The sequence below is a fragment of the Schistocerca serialis genome, chromosome 11, assembly GCF_023864345.2.
Source record: "Schistocerca serialis cubense isolate TAMUIC-IGC-003099 chromosome 11, iqSchSeri2.2, whole genome shotgun sequence".
NCBI classification, from domain to species: Eukaryota; Metazoa; Arthropoda; class Insecta; order Orthoptera; family Acrididae; genus Schistocerca; species Schistocerca serialis.
Genome location: NC_064648.1, coordinates 132218149 through 132243076, shown reverse-complemented (window position 1 = coordinate 132243076; position 24928 = coordinate 132218149). Strand labels below are relative to the sequence as shown.

The window sequence follows — 24928 nt, the reverse complement described above, 5'->3', positions numbered from 1 at the left end:
AATGAAAAAGCTTGCATACTTTCATTCCATAATGTCATATGGGATCATATTTTGGGGGTAAATCTTGAAGTCAAACAAAAGTTTTCAAGGTCCAAAAGCGTGTAATACGTATTATTTGTGGAGTAAATTCACGGACCTCCTGCAGAAACCTCTTCAAAGAACTGGGTATACTAACTACTGCCTCTCAGTATATTTACTTCTTAATGAAATTTGTCGTAAATAATATATCTCTTTTTCCAACAAACAACTCAGTTCATACATACAATACCAGGAACAAAAATGATCTGCACAAGGACTTAAAAGCGCACTTACTTTTGTTCAAAAAGGGGTCCACTACTCAGGAACACTCATCTTCAATAATTTGCCAGCAAACATAAAAAATTTAGTTACAAATAAAGATCAGTTTAAAAGGAGCCTGAAAGACTTACTACTGGCCAACTCTTTCTACTCCATTGGCGAAATTTTTAATAACAACAAACGATGTATTGTATTTATTCATACTATTAGTATAGTTATTTCAGCTTAAAAAAATCGACATGTTCCACATCCACGAGGATCTCCTCGGCACGGATCTATGGAACGAAAAACTAATCTAATCCGGGTGAAGCCGTGGGTTTTACGACGACACGATAAAAGCATTCAACAAAACTTGTTACGTGAGCTTACAGTGGAAGACGTCAAGTCGTACATCAATTACTTAAGAATGGATGAGCATACATTTCTGTATATGCTCAATGAAGTGTATCCTCATATCACAAAGCACAATATTCACTGAAGAACTGCTACATCTTCAGAAGACAGGCTCACTATAACACTCCGATTCCTTGCTACAGGAGAGGGTTATGTTAGGTTGGGTTAGGTTAGATCAGGTTAGGTCTCCAATCTTCTTAATCTATTTTTGTATTCAGGGTGCCTCACGTTGTAAAGCGCCTCATCAGCTTCAGACATCTCTATTAATTTTGTCGGCACACACCAATTGTATTTACCGGCAATGGTTATAAAAACACTACAGACGACAGAACGCTGCAGCGATGCTAGCGCTCCATGTGGTAACATGTCGCAATGCACTGAACAGAAGACAAGCGGTTTCTTTGATCAAATATACAGCGAGGCCCTAGATTTGATCAAATATTGGACGACATTTGACAAAGTCCCTATTACACTATCAAATATCTTTGACAAAGATTTTGGACAAAGAAATTTGATAGTGTAATACCGGCCTTACACTTCCCAGCAGGCTTCAGGGATGTCACTTCCAGCATAATCCAACACGGCGCTCCGCTTTCCCGAAGGGGTCTGGTGTACCGACTTCGGGCGTCATCCGAAACAGATGTCAGTTTATCAGCTGATCGGCTGGGGTTTGTCAACAGGGTTCGAGCGCTTACCACCAGGAGCGCTGTGAGACACTTTATCCTTGCTGCAGCGTGCGCTACATGAATTTAATAATTTGGTTTGACTTTTTAGGTTCTATTAATTTAATAATTTGCTTTGACTTTTTAGTATTCTTGTTACTGTTACTGTTTCCTCGCTTAGTTACCAAAAAGCTGGCAATATTCGTGGCACTGGAAATGTTTCGTAATGTTTTTCCTGCTGTTATGTGAACTAGAAATAAGTTCTTGTCTAAATAAATCTAAAACTAACTTCTTGTCTAAATAAACTGTTGGACAGAATTATATGTCGCGCGTATCTTATTCTCACTGCGAACAAGAACACGATTACGAGATCGCAAGTACAACACACGCAGGACAGTCTCTAAAAGGAAACAGTTGGAAGATCACTGATTTAGCCGATACATTGAAACTGAGGAGCTGTACACGAAGAAATTAGTTTATGACAACGTTAAATCCATTATACTATCAAATATTTACGGACCTATACAGCCCAGTCGTGGCTACAAAATTTCAATTTTTGCTCATCATAACAATTTTTAGTGGCACAGCGGAAAAAAAAACAAGATGCGTTGCCAATCTCTGAAAAGCCTAAAGATTAAGCGTCAACCGTTGTGTCGTGAGTCATAGTAAACCATTAAACAATATATTTCAGATGGCAGTTATTATACGAATTATCAATGGAAACGGACATTCATGTCACATAGTCAAAACGAATTAAACGGAGCTGAAGTCTCTATTCATATTACTAATCATGTTTCTTCGCTTCAGACGTTGGCTATGCTTGTTTTGGTTCAGAATGCGTAGGCGTAACCAAGGAGAGAACAGTTGAAGGTAGCATAGTGGTGAAGAATTTTGTAAATTAATAGGAACGTTGGAGTTTTGTTTATGTCCAGTGCGGATGGGTCGTTGTCGCTAGTTGTTTGTGTGTGGGCTACGTGCGGGTTAAAGTATATACCGCAATAACATGTTTAATGCTGCAAAACTTCAACAATTGCTTCACAGCAGACGCAGACGTGAAAAAAATACCAAGCTTATCGTTGGAATGACAATATTTTGCGTCTTAGATTCATGTATGGCTGTGCTCGGCAAAATTCAAAATTAAATTGTGATTTTTACAGGTCTACTGGCAATTCGTAGTTACAGCAGTTACGTGAAGTGATGTGAATCCTATAGTGATTAATCGTATCAGTCTAATTAACGTGTGTGTTTGTATTGCTATATGTGCGGTTTTTTCAAGTCTCTGTTGATTATCAACAGTACCTGGGAACAAGAAACCGACTCCAAGAACTTGATGCCCGAGAATTCTGATTGTCGGCCCATGTAGTATTGCCATGAAGGAAGAACCTCTGAACTATTTCTCGCCAGTCGACGAGGTGAGAATGGACTCCAATTCTTCTCTTTCTTTCATTCATCCATCCCTCTAGCACAATAGTGCTAAATGCTATTCACACATATGCCATCTCAGTTTAGCTGAGTAAATTAAAAAGTAGACCTTCCTTTGAGAAAGAAGCTGCACATTCCTGAAACATATTAAATAGTTCCTGCATATCTTCTATTGGTAGCTTCATATTTACTTGACTACAATGGTATGTTTCAATGTGTATAGTTGTTTTAAATACAGAATCTCTATATACTGTACATTATCTGCACTACTTCATCCATTGTCATAGATGAAGTATGTTAAGTCAGTAACTGGACTTACGTAGTCTATCAGGATGTGGGATGCCACCTACCTCACAACTTCAAGAATTTTTATTAGTCAAGACATCAGTTTGACTTGGATAATTAACTATCATTTGTTTCTCACTTATGTGACATTTAAATACACCTTCCACTCTGCAGTCATTTCTTCTGGTAATTCTATATAATTTTTATAGAGAAAATGTGATAGTTCACATGAAATACTGTTAGCTTTCTAGACTTATGGAAATAGGCCTACTGAAATACCGTGCTGTATCGTGTTTGCCAGAATGCAGTCTTGAAATGTCTCAGTATTTCAGCATTGTCTGTCACCTGAAAGCCTGGAGCTCTTTGTGTCTGTATAATATGCTATGGAAGTCTGCATCCATACTCTACAAACCATGAGTGCATGGCCGAATGTACTTCCCATTGGCCTGTTACTAGAGTTTATCCCAATCCATTCACATGTGGAATGTGGTAAGAATGCCTGTTTGGATGTCACTGTTTATGATATAATTAGCTTGATATTTTCTTTGAAGTCCCAATGGCACTGGTACATAGGGAGCTGTCGTAAATTCCTAACTCGAAATGATCCACCGTCTTTTTGTTGTACGAAGGCAATGACTAGGAACTTAACACATTACAGTCAGTAGCTGCACATAATGAATTTAATCCAACATTATTGAAAATGTTCTTGAAAACGAACCTGAAGAAGCAAGCCAAATGATTACTGTACCCATCAAACATAGATAGACCTAAAGGGAAATTCCACATCTAGCAGTAGTTGTTTTATTCATCGACTTTACAGATGCATCTGATTCCACTTGTCTGCTTTCATCCATGATATCATCGGTATGCCAGAAACTGCTAGTTCCATTGTATAAAATATGGCGACAATGACATAACTACATATACACACAAACTAACACGAACAAAAATAAAAGTGACACAATAATTTTTCACTGCAAACATAAAATTAAACTAACAGGACAACCATGGAAAATTGGGGGTTTATGGTGGGGACAAGCAAAATACACAGCAATAATAAAACACTGCACCATCCTAAAACAAATAATATAAAGAAAATTAAATTACTGCATTCTGCTACGCCAACAAAACCACAGGAATTTGACGTTTCTGTTGACCTATATAGCTCATCCACAACTATCGATACCAAAAAAACAATACCTACAATGGTGGAAAGTGGAATCTGAAATTTCCCTTGACCTATATAGCTTGGCCACAGCTACTGATACCAAAAAACTAACACCTACAATACCGAAAAGTGGAACCAAAACCTCACCAACTCACAAACTCAAATGCTCCATACCCACTACATGAACTGAAACAGAACCGACCTACCATAAAAATACTACAGACAAAACAACAGAATGATTAAGTTATAGAGTAAAACTGTAACAAAAATTACTTACCAACAAAAGCCTCCCCCCCCCCTTCCCCCCCCACACACACACACACACAGAGCTAAAAAGTCTCCTAAAACACCTACTGACGAACATTATTCCCATATTCATTTCTAACTAAAAAGCAATAAAAAATTACGACTTCTTTCCACACAACAAGCACCAAACCAAACAGACCTAACAGAAATACCAAACACACACATAAAAAAAAAAACCTTAGTTCAACTCACTGGAAACACTTACGCGACCCATGTTACTGCACCAACTACCTAAACTCAAAGCCACTTTAGCATAACGACAATCAAAATTCAAATGAACCCAATACCACGTGTTAAACTGAGCACTTCCACATCCACCAGCAGAGGGCACCATCAAATACAACAATATGACATCTACAAACACAACCAACTTGGAAACACCGCATAGTAGTGATGTCACACACCACACCATTAAGTCACAGATCAAAGCAGCTAGTTAGATTCGGGTGCTTCCATTGTGTACCACTGTGGCAAGGATATTGGACGTGGCATAGTAATACAATTTAGGAACATCAAAAATAACGTAATCCATATAAACAGCCATGTACGTACTTACAGGTGTAGTTTGACAAGGGTTTAAGAGGTAGTTGGCCACCGTCTTGCCATTTACGTGGAAGTAATTTCAGGAAATGACAGAATACCTAAACCTGGATGGGCGGACGGAGATCGTGCTGCTTTGCATATAAGTTAGTTAATAAGACTGGTGCCATACTGCTCATACATTACTCAGTACCAGTCATGAACACAATACTCACACATTGTTTTGTAGTGTAACACTACACACATGCTATGCACTGCCATCAGGACCACAGCGAGAATGTTTTGTTTCGATTTTGTTTGCCGTGACTTCTCATTTCGTGGCCTGAAAAGATTGAGCCAGCATGCATCTATAATGAGTGAGATTATAAGTTCAGAAAGGGGATAAGGTGTTGGTATTATATATTGCATAGCTTTGGAAGTAAGTTGTTTCAGAAAAGAAAAATGAAATCAAAAACATAGTGTAAAAGCATTATCTGGAATGATAGATTTTTATTTATTGTTAACTGAAAGTTACGATTCCACCCATCTGCTTCAACTGTGTTATATCATGTGACTTCATGATGGCACAGGCCTTTTGAGTGAGGTTATGTTAGTAGATGGCTGTTGTATGTGGTGAGCCACATTCTTGTGTTGGATGTTTATGTTTCAAAGTTGTTTGTTAGGTATCCCAGCCAGTGATTTGACATTATTAGTTGAGTGTGTGAGGTTATCATTGAAAGAGTTTGTGCTGGTTTGCCAGTGAGTTAACTCTTTGCCTTTGAATGTGTCTGTATATATGTGTGTGTGTGCGCGAGTGTATACCTGTCCTTTTTTCCCCCTAAGGTAAGTCTTTCCGCTCCCGGGATTCGAATGACTCCTTACCCTCTCCCTTAAAACCCATCACCTTTCGTCTTTCCCCCCTCCTTCCCTCTTTCCTGACAAAGCAACCGTTGGTTGCGAAAGCTAGAATTTTGTGTGTATGTTTGTGTTTGTTTGTGTGTCTATCGACATGCCAGCACTTTCATTTGGTAAGTCACATTATCTTTGTTTTTAGATATGACTTAATTTAGGGAAATACGGAAGCGTCCGATCCCGCCCGTCTGCTTTGACCCATGACGTCACAAATATGGCGGAAACAAAAACAAACACACACACTTTCCACAAGAAGCCTAATGACACTAACGGGACAAGCACGGGAAATGGGGTGTTTTGGGTGGGGGGCAAACTAAATATAAACAAATTTAGATGCCTTGCGTAGCTACAACGTGTAAGTGAAGACAGCAATGCATGAATACCCACCCACCTCTCCAGGGGTCGTAACCCCTGCAACCCATAGAAGATAAAGGTGCTTCAGTAGCTGATTAGTGTTTTTTGTCTTAAAAAAAAAAAAAATCTCACGGGATAGAACGAACAGATCAGAAAAGTAAATTATATAAGATAAAACAGAACTGGAGACAGCCACACTCAAACCAAACTCCGCGCCGTCATGACGTCGCACACGACAACACCCTTACGTCACGGGTCAAAGCCGACGCGTGGGATCGGACGCTTCTGTCGACCTTAATTTAGAGATATAATAGGCTGAAATATGAACTCTACTCTTGGATTCATTAATCTATTGGTTTTAACTGACATCATTATAAGTTTACATTTACCCCCTGTATTCCCATTTACTCCATTAGGCCAGGGGTAAATGGAAACTGCTACCTCATAAAGTGTGGGCTGGGTATGCATTTACCAGCTGGCTCAACTTTAGAGCAACAGTACTCTATTACTTATGAACATTTTCCTGAATGATTAAAACAGTGTTACAATTACCTCAACCAACAAACACTAAAAATTATAAAATGAACCATTTTTCAAAGAAATTTATTAAACATTTCAAAGTAAGCAATGTTTGAAAGGAATTTACCAAACTGAGGTGGTAAGTAATGTACTCATTGTTAGCATATATAAACAGAACACACAAACACAAAAATGTGTGGCTATGCCTTTTCTCCCCATTTGGTTGTATCAGGACCAAACACAAATTTCTCAAGAGTTTGTAGTCTGTCAGGTAAATGACTCGGCAAACACACTAAATGAATGTTATCTCTTACTGCCATTTCCCCTAGTCTTAGACCGACGTGGCTACTGTGCCCATCAGATATCAAAACAGCATTTTGGTTGGGTGATTAGTGATTTGCATGAAATTGTTGTGTATGAAGGATAAAAACTGTAGTGAACCACTGATAAAGCTTAGGCTCCCCCTTCCATCCATTTTTTTGAAGCAACCATGTGTCCCCGGACAGGTTTTACCCAAAGTCCATAGAGTCTGAACTGCACCACCTGTATAAATGATCAGCTGTGTCATCTGCAACAACACAGGCCAATATAGTTGTTGATTCGTGATCCAGTAGAACAACATATATTCCTGGCGAAGAGTTCTCGGGCTTCCAGCCGGGTGGCGGTGTCTTCAAACAGCGACGTTTCGACGAGTGACATACTCATCATCTTCGCCAGAAGATGATGAGTATGTCACTCGTCGAAACGTCGCTGTTTGAAGACACCGCCACCCGGCTGGAAGCCCGAGAACTCTTCGCCAGCTGTATACGCCGGGAAAGCATACACTAACATATATTCCGTCTTCCCCGAGAGCTTTTATCCTCGTTGGGTCACTGCCAAACCAAAACTCGTCGCAACTGTAAGTAAAGTGTTAGTTTACACTTTTTGGCCTACATATTTAATACCAGTTATTCACTCAGTTTTGAAGGTATAAACTGCAAATAGATGTCTAGCATTCTTTTTGGGACTTCTGAAATTGCTCAGGTTTCTTTAGAGGAATACAGGGATATCGTTTTGCAAAGGCCCTATACCCACCCTCACCAGGATGATCATATTTAAATGGAGTTCTGTTTAACACATTGTTGTACCAATGACCTAAGTTCCTCTTTATCACATTACCATTTCTACATGAGCAAATAAACAGTTGACCAGTGTAGGTTTAGTATATGTAGAAAGATTTTGACAATGCCCAAGGTCTAATTTATCCAGTGATACTATCTGATCTAAAGAAGTAGATGGAATGAAATCATGTAAATCCTGTATGAAGGGTCAGATTTAACGTCTTTTTATTCTTTCATTCTGGACTCCCAGAAAAATATCATTTTCACCCTTTTATTCAGTGGCACATGATTAATTTTGTGACACCAAAGGCTGCTTCTGCTTTCCTAAATGTGTTAACGTCATTTATAACATCGTGTGTAGCCCTTGACAGATCATTTGCAGTGTAACTACAATCTGAACACCTTTTAATTTAGGTTCTTGGCTTTTATCATAACTTAATATGGAAGAATACCATCCTGTTTCTTTGCAATCTTCATTTAGTCTCTCTACCCAATTACCGCACTTTGTAAATTTTTAAGGGGTAAATAAAAACAGGCAGTGGTTCTTATTTGGCTTGAAATTAAGTAATTTCATTATTATAATCTCATTTGAGAATGATAATATAACTTAATAAACCGTAAATATGCTCAACTTACCAGTAAATAGAGGAATAAATATCATTTTCTTTTTTCCAAAATCTGAAACTAATGAACAGCAAGACACATCAACATAAAAAGCTCAACAACTAATAAAATTTAACAATAAAAAAGAGAGCAACATGATGTCAGAATAAGAAATGTTGGCTGAAAACAATGCTATCTACAACTACACCAAATAACTCTCCAGCAAAATTTTATACCTGCTCTTTCCAGTTAATACAGTTTACAAATACCCCACTGATCCAGTCTGGTTTTGGAGTTGTGTTTGGGTTTCTTGGCTCCGGTATTGAGGGCTTTTCGCGTGAGGTACATAGGATAAGTGAAATTTGCGATACTCTTTTTTCATATTGGGTTCCTGGCTCTGAAGGCTGTTGTTGAGCTTGTAGGTCAAGTGAAATTTGCAGTACCGGATTTTTGAGTTGTGCGTGGCTTCCTGGTATAGAGGGCTTTTTTTTTTTAACTATATAGCTCTATTTTGCATTTTTTGTTTGTGTAGAATGTTGACAATTTTGTGTGCTTGACTTCTGAGTAAATATTTCTATTGTTGTTGACTTAGTTTGTCATTGTCCAAAACTCGATTTTTCCTGCAGTTGTCCTATTAGTTTCATTTTGTTGCTGGAGCAAAAATTTCATGTGTTATTTATGTTTGTTCTTGAGTGTAATGAGTGGCTTTGTGGTCGCCATATATTGTATATACTAGAAGTAGATGTGTCCGCCATCTGGATGTTGTCAAATGGCTGATGTAAATGGTTGGAATCGCAACTTTCGGTGATCCGCAATGAACATACTATTGACTGACATCAGGACTACAGGGCGTCAGCATCCCTCTATGGTGAGTGTGATGTTGAGCTTGGAAAGAGGGTAAGATGTTAAATTAGAAGCACCAATTTTTGAGACTTGTCATTTCTGCTAAGTAGTAAGGAAAGTAAAGCCATTCTAATTTATCCATTATGTTTTTAACCTATTTTATTTTGTAAATGCTGCAAATCTGTTGGGGGGACTTTTTAGTAATTTCAACCTCATGATCTGAATTTGACAACCTGACAGTGAGAGCATTGTCTCTGGAAACACATTGTTGAGTTGTGTGTAGTTCATAATGCTGTGAATTACTATTTAAACCATTCTATTTTGTGTGAATATGGGAAGTTTGTGTCTAACCATATGGCAACATTGTGCACTATCTGATAGCGAATGCTCGGTTGTTTTCACAAGGAAAATAAACTGTGACGTGGTTGTTGATGTTCTGTGAGCAATTTTCAAGAATTTCACAAAGAAAAATGTTAAACTAAGGCTCTTCTTTAATTCACGACGTGTAACATTACAAGTTAAATTTTGTAATAGTATTATACTGGATTGATTCGTGAATGTAGAGCAGTTTGTTAAAAAATACGATCAGTTACAGCTATTAAAATTAAGTTGTGATGTGTAAGACTATTACATAATTTTATGTCGTATTCCAGTCTTTGAACCTCCTGTCAATAACTGATACCATGGTCGTACTTCTACAGTGAGTTGGAAATATGTGACAAAACTGAATTACATTGTGAATTAGTCACTTGGAAAAATGTGTGTGAGAGTCATGGTTCTAGTCTGTGACATGGTGTCAGTCACTGCTACAACTGTTTGTCAATAACTGTAACCTTGCGTTTCAGGTATGGAGCCCAAAAAAAAAATTACAAGCCAGACAAGTGGCAAAAGCTGTAGAAGCCACCCAGGCAGGCACATTACCCCAAGCAGTACCAACACTTTTTCAATAATGTTTATTAGCAAAGGGGCATGAGACAAAGGAGGGGGGCATGGCATGAGGGTACTGTTCATACACTCAGTTATTTTTGTTTGCTCTGATTTCCTGTGTTCAAATTCCATCAGGTTGGAGTGTTATAGCTTTGGCCTAGTTAGTTATATTTAATCCCTTTTACTAACAAATAACTTTCTTGTATATAGTATCTAAACTACAACAGTCAAACAAACCTGCAATCGTGTGTGATGCCCTTTTCCATGTATGTTGAACATCTACTGCTAGTCCTGTTTGGAGGAAGAGAGGAGGATATTAGTGTTTAACGTCATATTGTCAAAGAGGTATTCAGAGTCCAATTTGGTATGGGTCCTACACTCTTGAGCAATATTCTGTGATGGGTGGTATTAGTGTCTTCTAAGCAGTCTCCGTTTTAAACTTATTGCATTTCCCTAGAATCATACCAATGAACCAAAATATGTTACTTGCTTTAGCTGTGACTGAGCTTATGTGATACACTATGTGACCAGTAGTATCTGGACACCTGGCTGAAAATGACTTAAAAGTTTGTGGTGCCCTCCATCGGTAATGCTGGAATTTAATATGGTGTTGGCTCAACCTTAGCCTTCATGACAGCTTCCACTCTCGCAGGCATATATTGAATCAGGTTCCGAAAGGTTTCTCAGGGAATGACAGCTCATTCTTCACGGAGTGCAGCACTGAATAAAGGTATTTATGTTGTTCGGTGAGGGGTGGCACGAAGTCGGTGTTCCAAAACGTTCAAAGGTGTTCCATAGGATTCAGGTCAGACTCTGTGCAGGCTAGTTTATTACAGGGATATTATTGTCGAGTAACCACTCCGCCACAAGCCGTGCATTATGAACAGGTACTCGATCATGTTGAAAGTCGCAATCGCCATCCACGAATTGCTCTACAACAGTGGCAAGCAAGAAGGTGTTTCAAATATCAATGTAGGCCTGTGCTGTGATAGTGCCATGCAAAACAACAAGGGTTGCAAGCCCCCTCCATGAAAAACACGACCACACCACCAACTCCGCATTTTACTGTTGGCACTAGATGCGCTGGCAGGTGACGTTCACCGGGCATTCGCCATACCCACACCCTGCCATCGGGTCGCCACATCGTGTACTGTGATTCGTCACACCACACAACAGTTCTTCCACTGTTCAATCGTCCAACGTTTACGCTCCTTACACCAAGCGAGCGTCGTTTGGCATTTACCGTCATGATGTGTGGCTTATGTGCAGCTGCTCGACCATGAAATTCAAGTTTTCTCACCTCCCGCCTAACTGTCATAGTGCTTGCAGTGGATACTGATGCAGTTTGGAATTTCTGTGTGATGGTCTGGATGGATGTCTGCCTATTACACATTACGACCCTCTTCGACTGTCGGAGGTCTGCCCGTCAACAGACGAGGTCAGCCTGTATGCTTTTGTTCTGTAAGTCTCCCTTTACGTTTGCACTTCACTATCACATTGGAAACAGTGGACCTTGGGATGTTTAGGAGTGTGGAAATCTTGTGTACAGACGTATGACACGTTCGAAGTCCGTGAGTTCTGCGGAGCGCCCCACTCTGCTCTCTCACGATGTCTAATGACTACTGAGGTCGCTGATATGGAGTACCGGGCAGTAGATGGCAGCACAATGCAGCTAATATGAAAAACGTATGTTTTTGTGGGTGTCCGGATACTTTTGATCCCGTAGCGTATTTTGTTTCCACATACTCAGATATTGGTACACCTATGTGTTTACATAAGTTGTCAGATTCCAACTGTGACTCAGTGATATTGTTGTCATAGGATACTAGGCTTTTGCATTTTGTGAAGTGCACAGTTTTACATTCCTGAACATTGAAACTAGTTGACAGTATTTGCATCCCTTGGTTATCTTATTTGGACTGACTGAATATTTGTGCAGATTTATTCAGACACTCGGTCCTGCTTCATTATAGATTAGTGCAGCGTCTGAGAAATGTCTGAGATTACTATTAGTATTGTATGCAAGGTCATTAACATACAACATGAACAGCAAGAATTCCAACACACTTCCCTCGGGCACACCTAAAGTTACTTTTATGTCTATCTCCCATCTGCGTCCTCTTTACAGAGTAAGTGTCAGTACGCTTACAAGCTTTGCACGATATTCATGTGTACGTGTAAGGCGTTAAGTGTATTTGTTAGTAGCATTGCTGCACTTTACCACTGTGTGACTCATTTGGAGATGAAGTTAGTTTGACATTGGAGTTTTCAGAGTGACATATCATCCTTTTTTTTGTGTTTCATTACAGCAAGTTATGTCTTTTGCAGGGGCCCGAATGCTTCACAGCTGCAAAAGAACACAACAAGTGTGCTGGTAAATTTCCAGTCTCGGAAGTGACAGAAACTCAGGTGAGTGCCACATTCCTGTTACTGCTTCCAGGCAAAGAAAGAGAAAGGAGCCAATATGGTTTTCTCGCACTCTATTTACATCAGCAATTTTTTAGTCACTTGTATCCTGAGTACCACTCCTCACATATCAGGTACTCAGCACCACTCCACAACTGCAATATCAAATCGGACACATGCAGAATCTTGACTGTACCAACTCTTTCCACACCTCCTTCTCCTCTCCCGTCATACGACTGTGGAGCAAATCCCCAGTAACCTGCGTCTTGCACAAAACCACTATACATTCGAGTGTAGAGTAAATCTTTATCTGTTTGTCTTCTCACTTTTTGTTCCTTTGTTCTTTCAAACAAATGTTTCTGGAAAGGGTTCTACATTGAGCAAACACTATTTTTTCTCCAATTTCACACGAACATGTTTCACTGAAGATCACCACCATCACTTGGTTCACTTTATTTTCAATCAAAACAAAGAGCGAAATTTCCACCTGGTACACGTAAAACAGGGTGGTGCAGCAGTGGAATATTTTATAAACCATTGAAAGCTTAGTGACACTGTTCTGCTTGTAGAAAGTCTCACAGTTTATTTTCTTTAATATTGTGGATGCGGCAGATTGCTATTCACTATATAGAGGAGATGCTGAGTTGCAGATAGCCACAACAAAAAGAGTAGCGTTCTTTATTTTGTGCCTCTCCGTGACACTGTACCTCCTCTGTATAGTGAGTAGCAGTCTACGTTGTGCCTCTCTGTGACTTGTATCTCGTCTATACAGGGTATCCCATTTATCTTGACCAGCCTAAATAACTGTTTGTCCAGATGCAAATTACAAAATGTTTCAAGCAAATGTTCTTTAGCTGTCGCGCAGGGGGGGGGGGGGGGGGGCATCAATCAGCATGATTGCCTTCATTGTAGCTTTGTTTTTTACAGAGATATGAACAGTGGTATGCCCTTTTTAAATGGCATCCTGCATATTTTATTCGGTAATTCATTTCCTCTCCTAAAGACCTATCCAAAAATGTATCACAGTGTACCATTCACTGAAACACAACACTATTAATTACATAATACAACACTGACTTTGAGCCCGGGATCACAAACTCGTCCACTTGCTGGAGTTGTCAAAAAACAAATGAAAACCAAGTAAAAACGTAACACAAAATTGACTTTGATTCTCCTCTACTATTGCCCAGGACTCGAACATTCAAAGGTGCTTAAAGTGGTGACCCTGAACACCGATACACTGGTGCACTCGTTGAACGAAAGAATTATTTACTGCTCCCAGTGTTGCCTGCTGAAGAGAATTACACGCAAGCACAATGCATTCCTGCATGTTTCCTGGGTTGGAATATTGCTGTAGACAATGTGCTTTAATTCATCCCCAGATAAAAAAGTCCAGAGGATTTAAATCAGGAGACCTAACAGACCAAGTAACTGCCTGTCCTTGACCATTCCATCTGGCAGGATACCTTCGGTTCAGAACACAACGTGCACGCAAGGCACTATGTGCTGGACATCCATCATTTTGATACCACATAAGCATTCTAGTTCTTAGCAGCACTTCATCCAGAAGAGGAGGAAGAATTCATCTGAGGAAGTTGGCATACACTGTGCTGTTTAGACTACCATTGATGAAATAAGGGCCAATAATTGTAGTACCAAGCATCTGCCACCAGACGTTAACTCTCCATTGACGCTGATGTCTCACCTGTCTGAGCCATTGTGGGTTGTCACTGGACCAATAATGCACGTTCCTTGTATTTACCTGTCCTTTGTTTGAGAAGTAACATTCATCGGTAAATAGAACATTGGAGAAGTATGAAACTTCCTGGCAGATTAAAACTGTGTGCCCGACCGAGACTCGAACTCGGGACCTTTGCCTTTCGCGGGCAAAGGTCCCGAGTTCGAGTCTCGGTCGGGCACACAGTTTTAATCTGCCAGGAAGTTTCATATCAGCGCACACTCCGCTGCAGAGTGAAAATCTCATTCTGGATTGGAGAAGTAGTTCAGGTTGGCGAGGATTTGCTGCTGTGCCCCCTTACAGAACTGTACACGATTCTGGAAATAATTCCCATGCAATTCTTGATGTAGGCGTACATGGTGAGGATGAAACCGGTGACGTGTAAGAATACAATGTATACTGGTTTTAGAAATGTCTATTTCATTTTCAAGCTGTCGTGCGCTCACATGTTGATTCATAGAAATGGAAACGAGAACAGTGACTTCGGCAGCTTTGTCTGTGCGAGTGCTGCAACGGTTGCGTTGTCGTGGGTTGAAACTTCCCATTTCCTGAAGCGTCGCAACAAGATGAGAAAATATCCATTGGGACGGTGGCTTCTTGTCAGGATATTGCTATCTGTACACTTCTGCTGCCTGCATGGCTTTTTGCCTACCTTCAACAACAATAAAAGAAACGTTACGTCGATGCAGTTTGTAAGGAGGACAGCCTTTACTGTATGCCTACTCTACACAACAGCATTAAAAAGGACTGAACTACTGTACTAAATGTACCCATACATAAGAATACAGTATTGCAATTACTGTTCTGCTAACTTGCATTCCCCATAGATGAGTAGCATTTCTACCTTCTCTTCATTGTTGTACATTCTACTCGCACAACTCTTCAACTGATGATGGTTTATGGAATGATGGTTGCGCATTCTACTTATGTTTACACTTGTGCTCTGTGAACGTCAGCACGTGGATGTCTTCCATTACCCCGAGTGCCTGCTCTAAGTGCTGGGAGTGTCAATGTCAATGTTGTGTTATGTAATTAATAACGTTGTGTTTCAGTGAATGGTACACTGTGATACATTTTTAAGTAGGTCTTCAGGAGAGGAAATGAATTACCGAATAAAAAATACAGGATGCCATTTAAAAAAGTCATACCGCTGTTCATATCTTTGTAAAAAAAAAAAAAAAGAAAAGCTACAACGAAGGTGATCTTGCTGATTGGTGTACCCCTGATGGCTAAAGAACATTTGCTTGAAACATTTTGTAATTTATATGTGGACAAACAGTTATTTAGGGTGGTCAAGATAAAGGGGACACCCTGTATAACAAGCAGCAGTCTGTCCTCTTCAAACTGTGGAAATCCAGGATGGAATATTGACAGTCTCGTGAAAAGGGTAGTTGCTACTCACCATATAGCAGAGATGCTGAGTCACAGATAGACACAACAAAAAAACTAAAGTTTCTTGTTGTGCCTATCTGCGACTCAGCATATCCACTATATGGTGAGTAGGAACTATCCTTTTCATAATATTGACATTAATCCGTCCTTTTGATAATATTGTCATTATTCCATCCTGGATTTTCCATTGTTTCATTTATTTTCTTTGGTCATCCTCCTATTAGTGAAACTGATGAACATTTGGGAAAGAGAATACACAACACAGAATGAAATGATGTTTGGTCTCATCATACTTATTGATGCACAACTTCCCGTTTTGAAGGTTAGCTCTGGTATATGCAAGACTCTCAGTATGAAACACATCAGTAAGTTACACAGCAGATTTTGCTTCTGTATGGACGTGAGAATGTTGCAGTGTCTTGCTTCCAAACCTATCGTCTGTCAACCATTCTGTCATTGTTTGTGTAAAACCAGTGGATGATATGTGTCTAATCATGTCTGGTGGTGAACACTGACAACATTGCTGCCGGAAACATGTAAGAACGTCACTGGGACCAATCCAGACTAAGCAATCTCCTGCAGAAGTTGAGTATTTGTCCAGTTTTAATATCAGGTCGATTCAGAGCACAAAAGATTTCAGGAAAACAGCAATGTAAAGATGGCAGATTTTCATAAAAAGCCAAATCACGCTGTATAAATTCCCACAGTTGGCAGTACGACAAAATTTGCTGCCTGCTCAACACTTCCCTTCCTGCACTCATTGTAGTTCACAGCCAAATGGGGTCACTGTTCTTCCTGCAACTTTCCGTAGGGCTGTGCTTGAGCAACAATGAAACGTGGATGGCAGTATCTTCTAGGGTGCAGGTCATATGTAACTACAGCAAGTAATACATATATAAGACATTGCAGTTACGATTCAGGCCAGTTGTCGAACTTTTGCTTGTCCCACGATCTGGTCATGTCTGTTGGGATTATCCTCATATGGGTGCTTCTGCTGTAATGTATTCTTGCCATAACAATTGCAGCCAGTTTAATTGGATTTACTCCATTTCTAGACATTTAATTTTCTTTCTCATTTCATCCATATGTCACCACTTCGTTCTAAAGCTGAGTAACAGCTGTACCAGTTTTTTTGGTATTCTTGAATAGCGGCAGAATTCTCATTAGTAATGCACCTGGTAAATCATTAGTTTCTCATTACCAAATGAAATATTGTCATTGATTCAGAGTCATGTAAAGGTTTTTGAAAGACTAAATTTTTGGCCTTGAATGTTACCTTTACTTAAAAAGTAAATGAAGGTACATGGTATTAAAACATACACTATGTGATCAAAAGTATCCAGACACTTGGCTGAAAATGATGTACAAGTTCGTGGTGTCCTCCATCGGTAATGCTGGATTTCAATATGATGTTGGCCCATCCTTAGCCTTGATGACAGCTTCCACTCTTGCTGGCATATGTTCAGTCGGGTGCTGGAAGGTTTCTTGGGGAATGGCAGCCCATTCTTCACAGAGTGCTGCACTGAGGAGAGGTATCGATGTCAGTCGGTAAGGCCTGGCACAAAGTCTGCATTCCAAAACATCCCAAAGGTGTTCAATAGGATTTAGGTCAGGAATCTGTGCAGGCCAATCCATTATAGGGATGTTATTGTCATGTAACCACTCTGCCACAGGCCGAACATTGTGAACAGATGTCCAATTGTGTTGAAAGACGCAATCGCCATCCCCGAGTTGTTCTTCAACAGTTGGAAGCAACAAGGTGCTTAAAACATCAAAGTAGGCTTGTGCTGTGATATTGTCACGCAAAACAACAAGGGATGCAAGCCCCTTCCATGAAAAACACGATCACACCATAACGCCACCACCTCTGAATTTTACTGTTGGCACTACACACACTGGCAGATGACGTTTACCGGGCATTCGCCATACCCACACCCTGCCATTGGGTCGCCACACTGTGTATTGTGATTCGTCACGCCACACGTTTTTCCACTGTTCAATCGTCCAATATTTACGCTCCTTACACCAAGTGAGGCGTCGTTTGGCATTTACCGCCATGATGTGTGGCTTATGAGCAGCCACTCGACTGTGAAATCCAAGTTTTCTCACCTCCCACATATCTGTCATAGTACTTGCAGTGGATCCTGATGCAGTTTGGAATTCCTGTGTTATGGTCTGGATAGATGTCTGCCTATTACACATTATGACCCTCTTCAGCTGTCAGCGGTTTCTGTCAGTCAACAGATGAAGTCGGACTGTACGCTTTTGTGCTGTACGTGTCCTCTCACATTTGTACTTTACTAGCACATTGGAAACAGTGGACCTAGGGATGTTTAGGAATGTGGAAATCTCGCGTACAGACGTATGACACATCTAACACCCAATCACCTGACCACGTTCGAAGTCCATGAGTTCCGCGGAGTGCCCCATTCTGCTCTCTCACGATGTCTAATGACTACTGAGGTCGCTGATATGGAGTACCTGGCAGTAGGTGGCAGCACAATGCACCTAATATGAAAAATACATGTTTTTTGGGGTGTCTGGATACTTTTGATCACATAGTGTATATCCAGACTTATATTTCAAACCTGCTCATATACAACAAAAACTTGTAAGTTGATAGAATTTTGTGTTTCACAAAACTGTCAATTTTTAAGCAGAGCATTAGATTGTTGTAGCAGCTGGGTGACAGTTTCTTGCATCTCGCTTGCACTAGCAATGTGAATCAAATGCCACGTGATTGATCGAGCGAGATCAATACCGTATCGAGCACTTCGGCTTATCGTATAATCTCGAGTCTGTTCGAATGTAAGTATTGTTTGCTAAGCCTTTTATTTGGAATTCTTCAAAATAAATTTGTATGAAACTTCCTCTATAAATGTAAGACAACATCTCTATTGGTCTATTACACAAATTAAAAACATTGACCTGAACAGCAGTAGTTTAATTTGTGAATATAAGACGAGCCCATATTTTTCGAATGACAAATTTGGGAAGAACCTCACTGTATAATTGGGTAAATACAGTATAGATGCACTCTTCAGTATTCTTTTGTAGCCCCACTTCTCAAAAGGTTCTATTCCTTTCTTGTCTGATCTTTTTATCATTGACATTTCACCCCTGTACAAGGCTACAATCCAAACTGATATCTTCTGAAAAGGTTTTCCCATATTTATGTTTATAATTAATGTCTACAAATTTGTCTTTTACACTAGTGCTTTTATTTATGTTGATATCATGTCTACTTCTATCATCGGTTACTTTGCTACTCAAATAACAGAATTCATGAAGTATTTTTAGTATCTTATTTCCTAATCTAATTTTCGCAGCGTTATAGTGTTACCTGATGTAATTTAACTACTTTCTATCACCCTTGTTTTAGTTTTTTAATTATTCATCTCATAATGTACCTTCTTTTCAAGATCCTCATACTCCGACAGAAGCTCAAAGTCACTGGGAAGCTTGAAGGTTTGCAGTTCTTCTCCCTGAAATTTAATTTTCTTCCCAACTTTCTCCTTGGTTGCCTATACTGCTGCTCTGGGCACAGATTGAATAAAATTGGGGATAGGCTGTCTCACTTTCTTCTCAACCACTGCCTCCTTTTCTTCGTGTCGACTAATTATTCTTGTTGTGACCACTATACACTGATTAACCACCAGCTTAATTGCTTGTTTGTCCATTTTCGGAATGAAATACCTCACTAATTCTGCGTATCAGGGACCCAACAGTTTGTCACTTGGTTTGTGGAGGTATGTAGGTCATGTAATTCATATAAATCATATAAATGTTGAAACGCCGTTTGTGTGTGCGGTGATTGCGCCCGATGGTGACCTAGATGGGTTCAATAGAATTTATATCAGGCGAATTTGGTCACTGAGACTTTAGTGTCAGTTCACTATAATGCTCCTCAAACTACTGTAGAACAGTTCTGGCTCCGAGACACGGACAATTATACAGCTGAAAGATGACATTGTGACTGGGAAAGACGTCAATCATGAAGGGATACAGGTGGTTTGCAGCTGTTAGCATGTTACAATGAAATGAATACCCCTAGCTGCATACAGGCATTGATATATGTCAACGGGGACAGTTGAAAATGTGTGCCCCAACCGGGACTCGAACCCGGGATCTCCTGCTTACATGGCAGATGTTCTATCCATCTGAACCACCGAGAACCCAGAGGATGGTGCGACTGAAGGGGCTTATCTCTGGCACGCCTTCCGTGAGACCCACATTCGCAACTTATTGTCCTGCACCATATTCATAGTGCCCCTGCCCATCATACTCATTACTCGCAGCGTTACTGCCGATTCCCGTGAGAGTTCGGGCACTGTTTATGCATCCGCACAGAAGCAGATGGTCAAATGGCGAGTGAGCCTTTAACTATATACAGGGTGGTCCAAAAGTCTGGAAATGCCCTCATAAAATTCAAATGGAGTAGCAGACAAGGAAACAGAGTCCCTACACACGAGGAACGGGAAGGGGGAAACGTTATAGGCTATGCCACCAACATGGCGGCCATCTTGAAATCCGCCATCTTGGATTGAACTCCAAAATTTCAAATGGGAATGTGGTCGTGTGACATATCAAACAGATAGCGAATCTCACCAGAAAAACAATTCCATTGTTATTTCAAACATAGCTTTATTCATTCTTGGGCTATAGCCAGTTACATGTGGCAGCGGTGGGACGGTCGGCAGCATGTGTGTTATGTGCCGAAGAGACATTACGCCAATGTTACAGAGTCCCGAGAGACGACCAACAGTCATAGGAATGGCTCGATATGTTGTCCATTATGTTGGATTGTTAATGCTATCCTCCGAACCCAGTCCTGATGACCTTTGACCAACACATCTGGGTGAATTTGACCAAAGTGCTGCTTTAGATGATGCAAATATCGTATTTTCACAGAATAAACCAGTGCTTTGACATGACCCCAAAGATAAAAATCCAAAGGAGTCAAATCTGGTGAATGTGGTGGCCACTCCACAGCACCCCTACGACCAATGCACTTTTGAGGGAACTGCACATCCAGGTATGCTCGCACATTGTGCCCATAATGTGGTGGGGTTCCATCATGCTAGAAGAATTCCGGAAATGTCCTGTCCTCCGTTAACAACAAGGGAAGCCAATAACCTCAGATAACTGTTGGCCGTTAACGTGCCATCAATAAAAAAAGGTCAAACGACTTTGATACCCCACACACCGCACCAGATCATCACTTTTTGTGAGTCGACCGTTTTGGAAGCATCAAATAAGTTGGGAAAGTAGGTCTCACAGGTGGCATGCCAGACGTAAGTCCCTGCAGTCGCACTGTCCTCTGTGTCCTCGGTGGCTCAGATGGATAGAGCGTCTGCCATGTAAGCAGGAGATCCCGGGTTCGAGTCCCGGTCAGGGCACACATTTTCAACTGTCCCTGTTGACTTATATCAATGCCTGTATGCAGCTAGGGGTATTCATTTCATTGTAATTTCATCCTAACAAGATGCACGGTCACCGATGGTATCTGTTCTTTCGGACATGTCCAAAAGCACATATTCCACCTTCTTGTTAGCTGTTAGCATGTCTTCGATTACTACCACAGGTTCCATGGAAGCACAGGAGAATGTGTCCCATAGCATAATACTCCTCCTACCAGCCTGCATCCATGGCACACTGCATGTGTCGAGCCGCCGTTCACCTCGGTGACGGCATCTGTGGAGACGACTATCAAACCAGTGTAGCAAAAATGTGATTCGTGCTAAGAGCTGACATGTTTCCATTGATCAACAGTTGAATCCTGATGGTCCTGTGCCCAATGCAATTTTAATTGAAGATGCTGTTGGGTCAACATGTGAACAAGTAGAGATGGTCTGTCACAGATTACCACCCATCCTACTTTACAGAGCAGACAAGCCTCTGAACCCTTCGAAGAGTCGTGGACGGTCAACCATTTAGCGCCAAGTAGTAGTTTCACTGTCCTACCTCTTTCTGTTGATGTCCACGACAGTAGCATGTGAACATTCGATCACCTTTGTCATTTTCAAGATATTCGTTCACAGGTTCTGTGTAATAATAAGCTGCCGTTTGTCAAAACTGCTTATCTTGGTGGATTCCCCCATTTGCCGCCCATATCTTAACTAGGGTGATTCCCCACCCATGTCTAGTTTGCTTACATATTTTTGTTACTTCATCAAGTGCCCACACCACCACCACCTCATGGAATCCAGTGTCGTGGTGGGTAGTGGCTTATCAGTGTATACTGCACATGTACTATACATATTGTATTGTTGACTTGCTAAGTGTGTCTAGTTAGATGTAAGAGAGGGTGATAAGGTACCTACCTTGCCACATGAAATAAATGTATTAATAAATAAGTAACAATTTATTTGTGTTGCAGATGTTTGAGTTTGTGGCTGTCAAACAGGAATGGGTCGAAGATGATGTGAAGGATGACGATTGGAATGAAGCTCAGGTTGGTCTCCTCATTGTTGAAAGGTATGTGGGCGCATTGCCTCTCCTTGGTCAATCCATTAAGGTGTGGGTTCTGTTACAGGGGCCTGAGAATGCAGCTGTAGAGGAAGATGGGATTCACGCCAAAACACGGCCATCTGAGTGGCTCATATTGGAGGTAGGGTAGCTGGGACTATAGTGTTTCTGAGAATTTTCTTGAACAATCATTATTATTATTATTATTATTATTATTATTATTTCTTTCCTTTCTCAGACATTATGTCTGGTTAAAAATCGAAAGTGACGCAGATCTTGATCAAGCGTGACTTCCTTTTAACTGTACGGTATATGTTACATTGCATTTAGGAACTTTTGGGTAATTGAACATGTATCAATAATTACAGATTTCTGTAGTTGTATATATACGTTTGGATGTAGCTATATTGCATTGATGTACTGGTGGATATTGTATGGTATGACTCCTGTAGTTGATAGTATAATTGGTATAATGTCAACTTTATCCTTGACTTCCTCAGCCAGTTTTCTTCTGTATATTTGTTGTATTGGGTATGGATATTTCGGTTAGTTATGTTAATTTCTTCTTTTTATTGGTAAGTATGATGTCAGGTTTGTTATGTGGTGTTGTTTTATCTGTTATAATGGTTCTGTTCCAGTATAATTTGTATTCATCATTCTCCAGTACATTTTGTGGTGCATACTTGTATGTGAGAACGTGTTGTTTTATTAGTTTATGTTGTATGGCAAGTTGTTGATGTATTATTTTTGCTACATTGTCATGTCTTCTCGGGTATTCTGTATTTGCTAGTATTGTACATCTGCTTGTGATGTGATCTACTGTTTCTATTTGTTGTTTGAAAAAGTCTGCATTTATCTGTTGTGGTATTGGGATTTTTAATAATATGCTTGCTGTGATATCTGGTGTTTATTGTTTGATCCTGTATTGCAATCATGAATCCTTCCGTCTCACTGTATATATTGCCTTTTCTTAGCCATGTGTTGGATGCGTCTTGATCGATGTGTGGCTGTGTTAGATGATACGGGTGCTTGCCATGTAGTGTTTTCTTTTTCCAATTTATTTTCTTCGTGTTTGTTGATGTTATGTGATCTAAAGGGTTGTAGAAGTGGTTATGAAGTTGCAGTGGTGTAGCCGAAGTATTTATATGAGTGATTGCTTTGTGTATTTTGCTAGTTTCTGCTCGTTCTATAAAGAATTTTCTTAAATTGTCTACCTGTCCATAATGTAGGTTTTTTATGTCGATAAATCCCCTTCCTCCTTCCTTTCTGCTTAATGTGAATCTTTCTGTTGCTGAATGTATGTGATGTATTCTATATTTGTGGCATTGTGAGCGTGTAAGTGTATTGAGCGCTTCTAGGTCTGTGTTACTCCATTTCACTACTCCAAATGAGTAGGTCAATATTGGTATAGCATAAGTATTTATAGCTTTTGTCTTGTTTCTTGCTGTCAATTCTGTTTTCAGTATTTTTGTTGGTCTTTGTCTATATTTTTCTTTTAGTTCTTCTTTAATATTTGTATTGTCTATTCCTATTTTTTGTCTGTATCCTAGATATTTATAGGCATCTGTTTTTTCCATCACTTCTATGCAGTCGCTGTGGTTATCCAGTATGTAATCTTCTTGTTTAGTGTGTTTTCCCTTGATTATGCTATTTTTCTTACATTTGTCTGTTCCAGAAGCCATATTTATATCATTGCTGAATACTTCTGTTATCTTTAGTAATTGGTTGAGTTGTTGATTTGTTGCTGCCAGTAGTTTTAGATCATCCATGTATAGCAAATGTGTGATTTTGTGTGGGTATGTTCCAGTAATATTGTATCCATAATTTGTATTATTTAGCATGTTGGATAGTGGGTTCAGGGCAAGGCAGAACCAGAAAGGACTTAATGAGTCTCCTTGGTATATTCCACGCTTAATCTGTATTGGTTGTGATGTGATATTATTTGAATTTGTTTGGATATTAAGTGTGGTTTTCCAATTTTTCATTACTATGTTTAGGAACTGTATCAATTTAGGATCCACTTTGTATATTTCCAATATTTGTAGTAACCATGAGTGGGGTACACTATCAAAAGCTTTTTGGTAATCAATGTATGCATAGTGTAGTGACCTTTGTTTAGTTTTAGCTTGATATGTCACCTCTGCATCTATTATCAGTTGCTCTTTACATCCTCGTGCTCCTTTGCAGCAGCCTTTTTGTTCTTCATTTATAATTTTGTTCTGTGTTATATGTGTCATTAATTTCTGTGTAATGACTGAAGTTAATATTTTGTACATTGTTGGGAGGAATGTTATGGGCGATATTCAGCTGGGTTCGCTGTGTCTGCTTGATCTTTAGGTTTCAGATTGTTATTCCGTGTGTAAGTGTATCAGGGAATGTGTATGGGTCTGCAATGTAACTGTTAAATAATTTAGTTAGATGTGAATGTGTTGAGGTGAACTTCTTTAGCCAGAAATTTGCTATTTTATCTTTTCCAGGGGCTTTCGAATTGTGAGTAGAATTAATTGCTTGGGTGACTTCATGTTGCAAAATTATCACTTCAGGCATTTGTGGTATCATCTTGTATGTGTCTGTTTCTGCTTGTATCCACCGTGCATGCCTGTTATGTTGTACC

At 39.9% G+C, this 24928-nt stretch overlaps 1 protein-coding gene and 1 non-coding gene across 8 annotated transcripts in view; both read left to right on the top strand.

Annotated features, from left to right (window-relative positions):
* The first annotated feature begins 2201 nt into the window (after nt 1-2201).
* The window catches only part of LOC126426899 (zinc finger protein 664-like), a 290556-nt gene continuing 267829 nt past the window's right edge, over nt 2202-24928 (top strand). For 2 of the 7 annotated variants that reach the window (XM_050088998.1, XM_050088996.1), the window contains exons 1-4: nt 2202-2764; nt 12639-12719; nt 22226-22300; nt 22382-22456. In XM_050088998.1, coding sequence (XP_049944955.1) covers nt 2723-2764; nt 12639-12719; nt 22226-22300; nt 22382-22456 — 273 coding nt within the window. In that variant the 5' untranslated portion in view covers nt 2202-2722. Of the gene's footprint in view, nt 2765-3526; nt 3549-12638; nt 12720-22225; nt 22301-22381; nt 22457-24928 lie in introns of those variants that run through there. The other 5 variants (XM_050088990.1, XM_050088989.1, XM_050088994.1 and 2 more) reach the window with 4 other exon arrangements.
* On the top strand, nt 21171-21245 carry Trnat-ugu (transfer RNA threonine (anticodon UGU)). Its single transcript has one exon. It is a non-coding gene; the product is annotated as a tRNA-Thr (tRNA).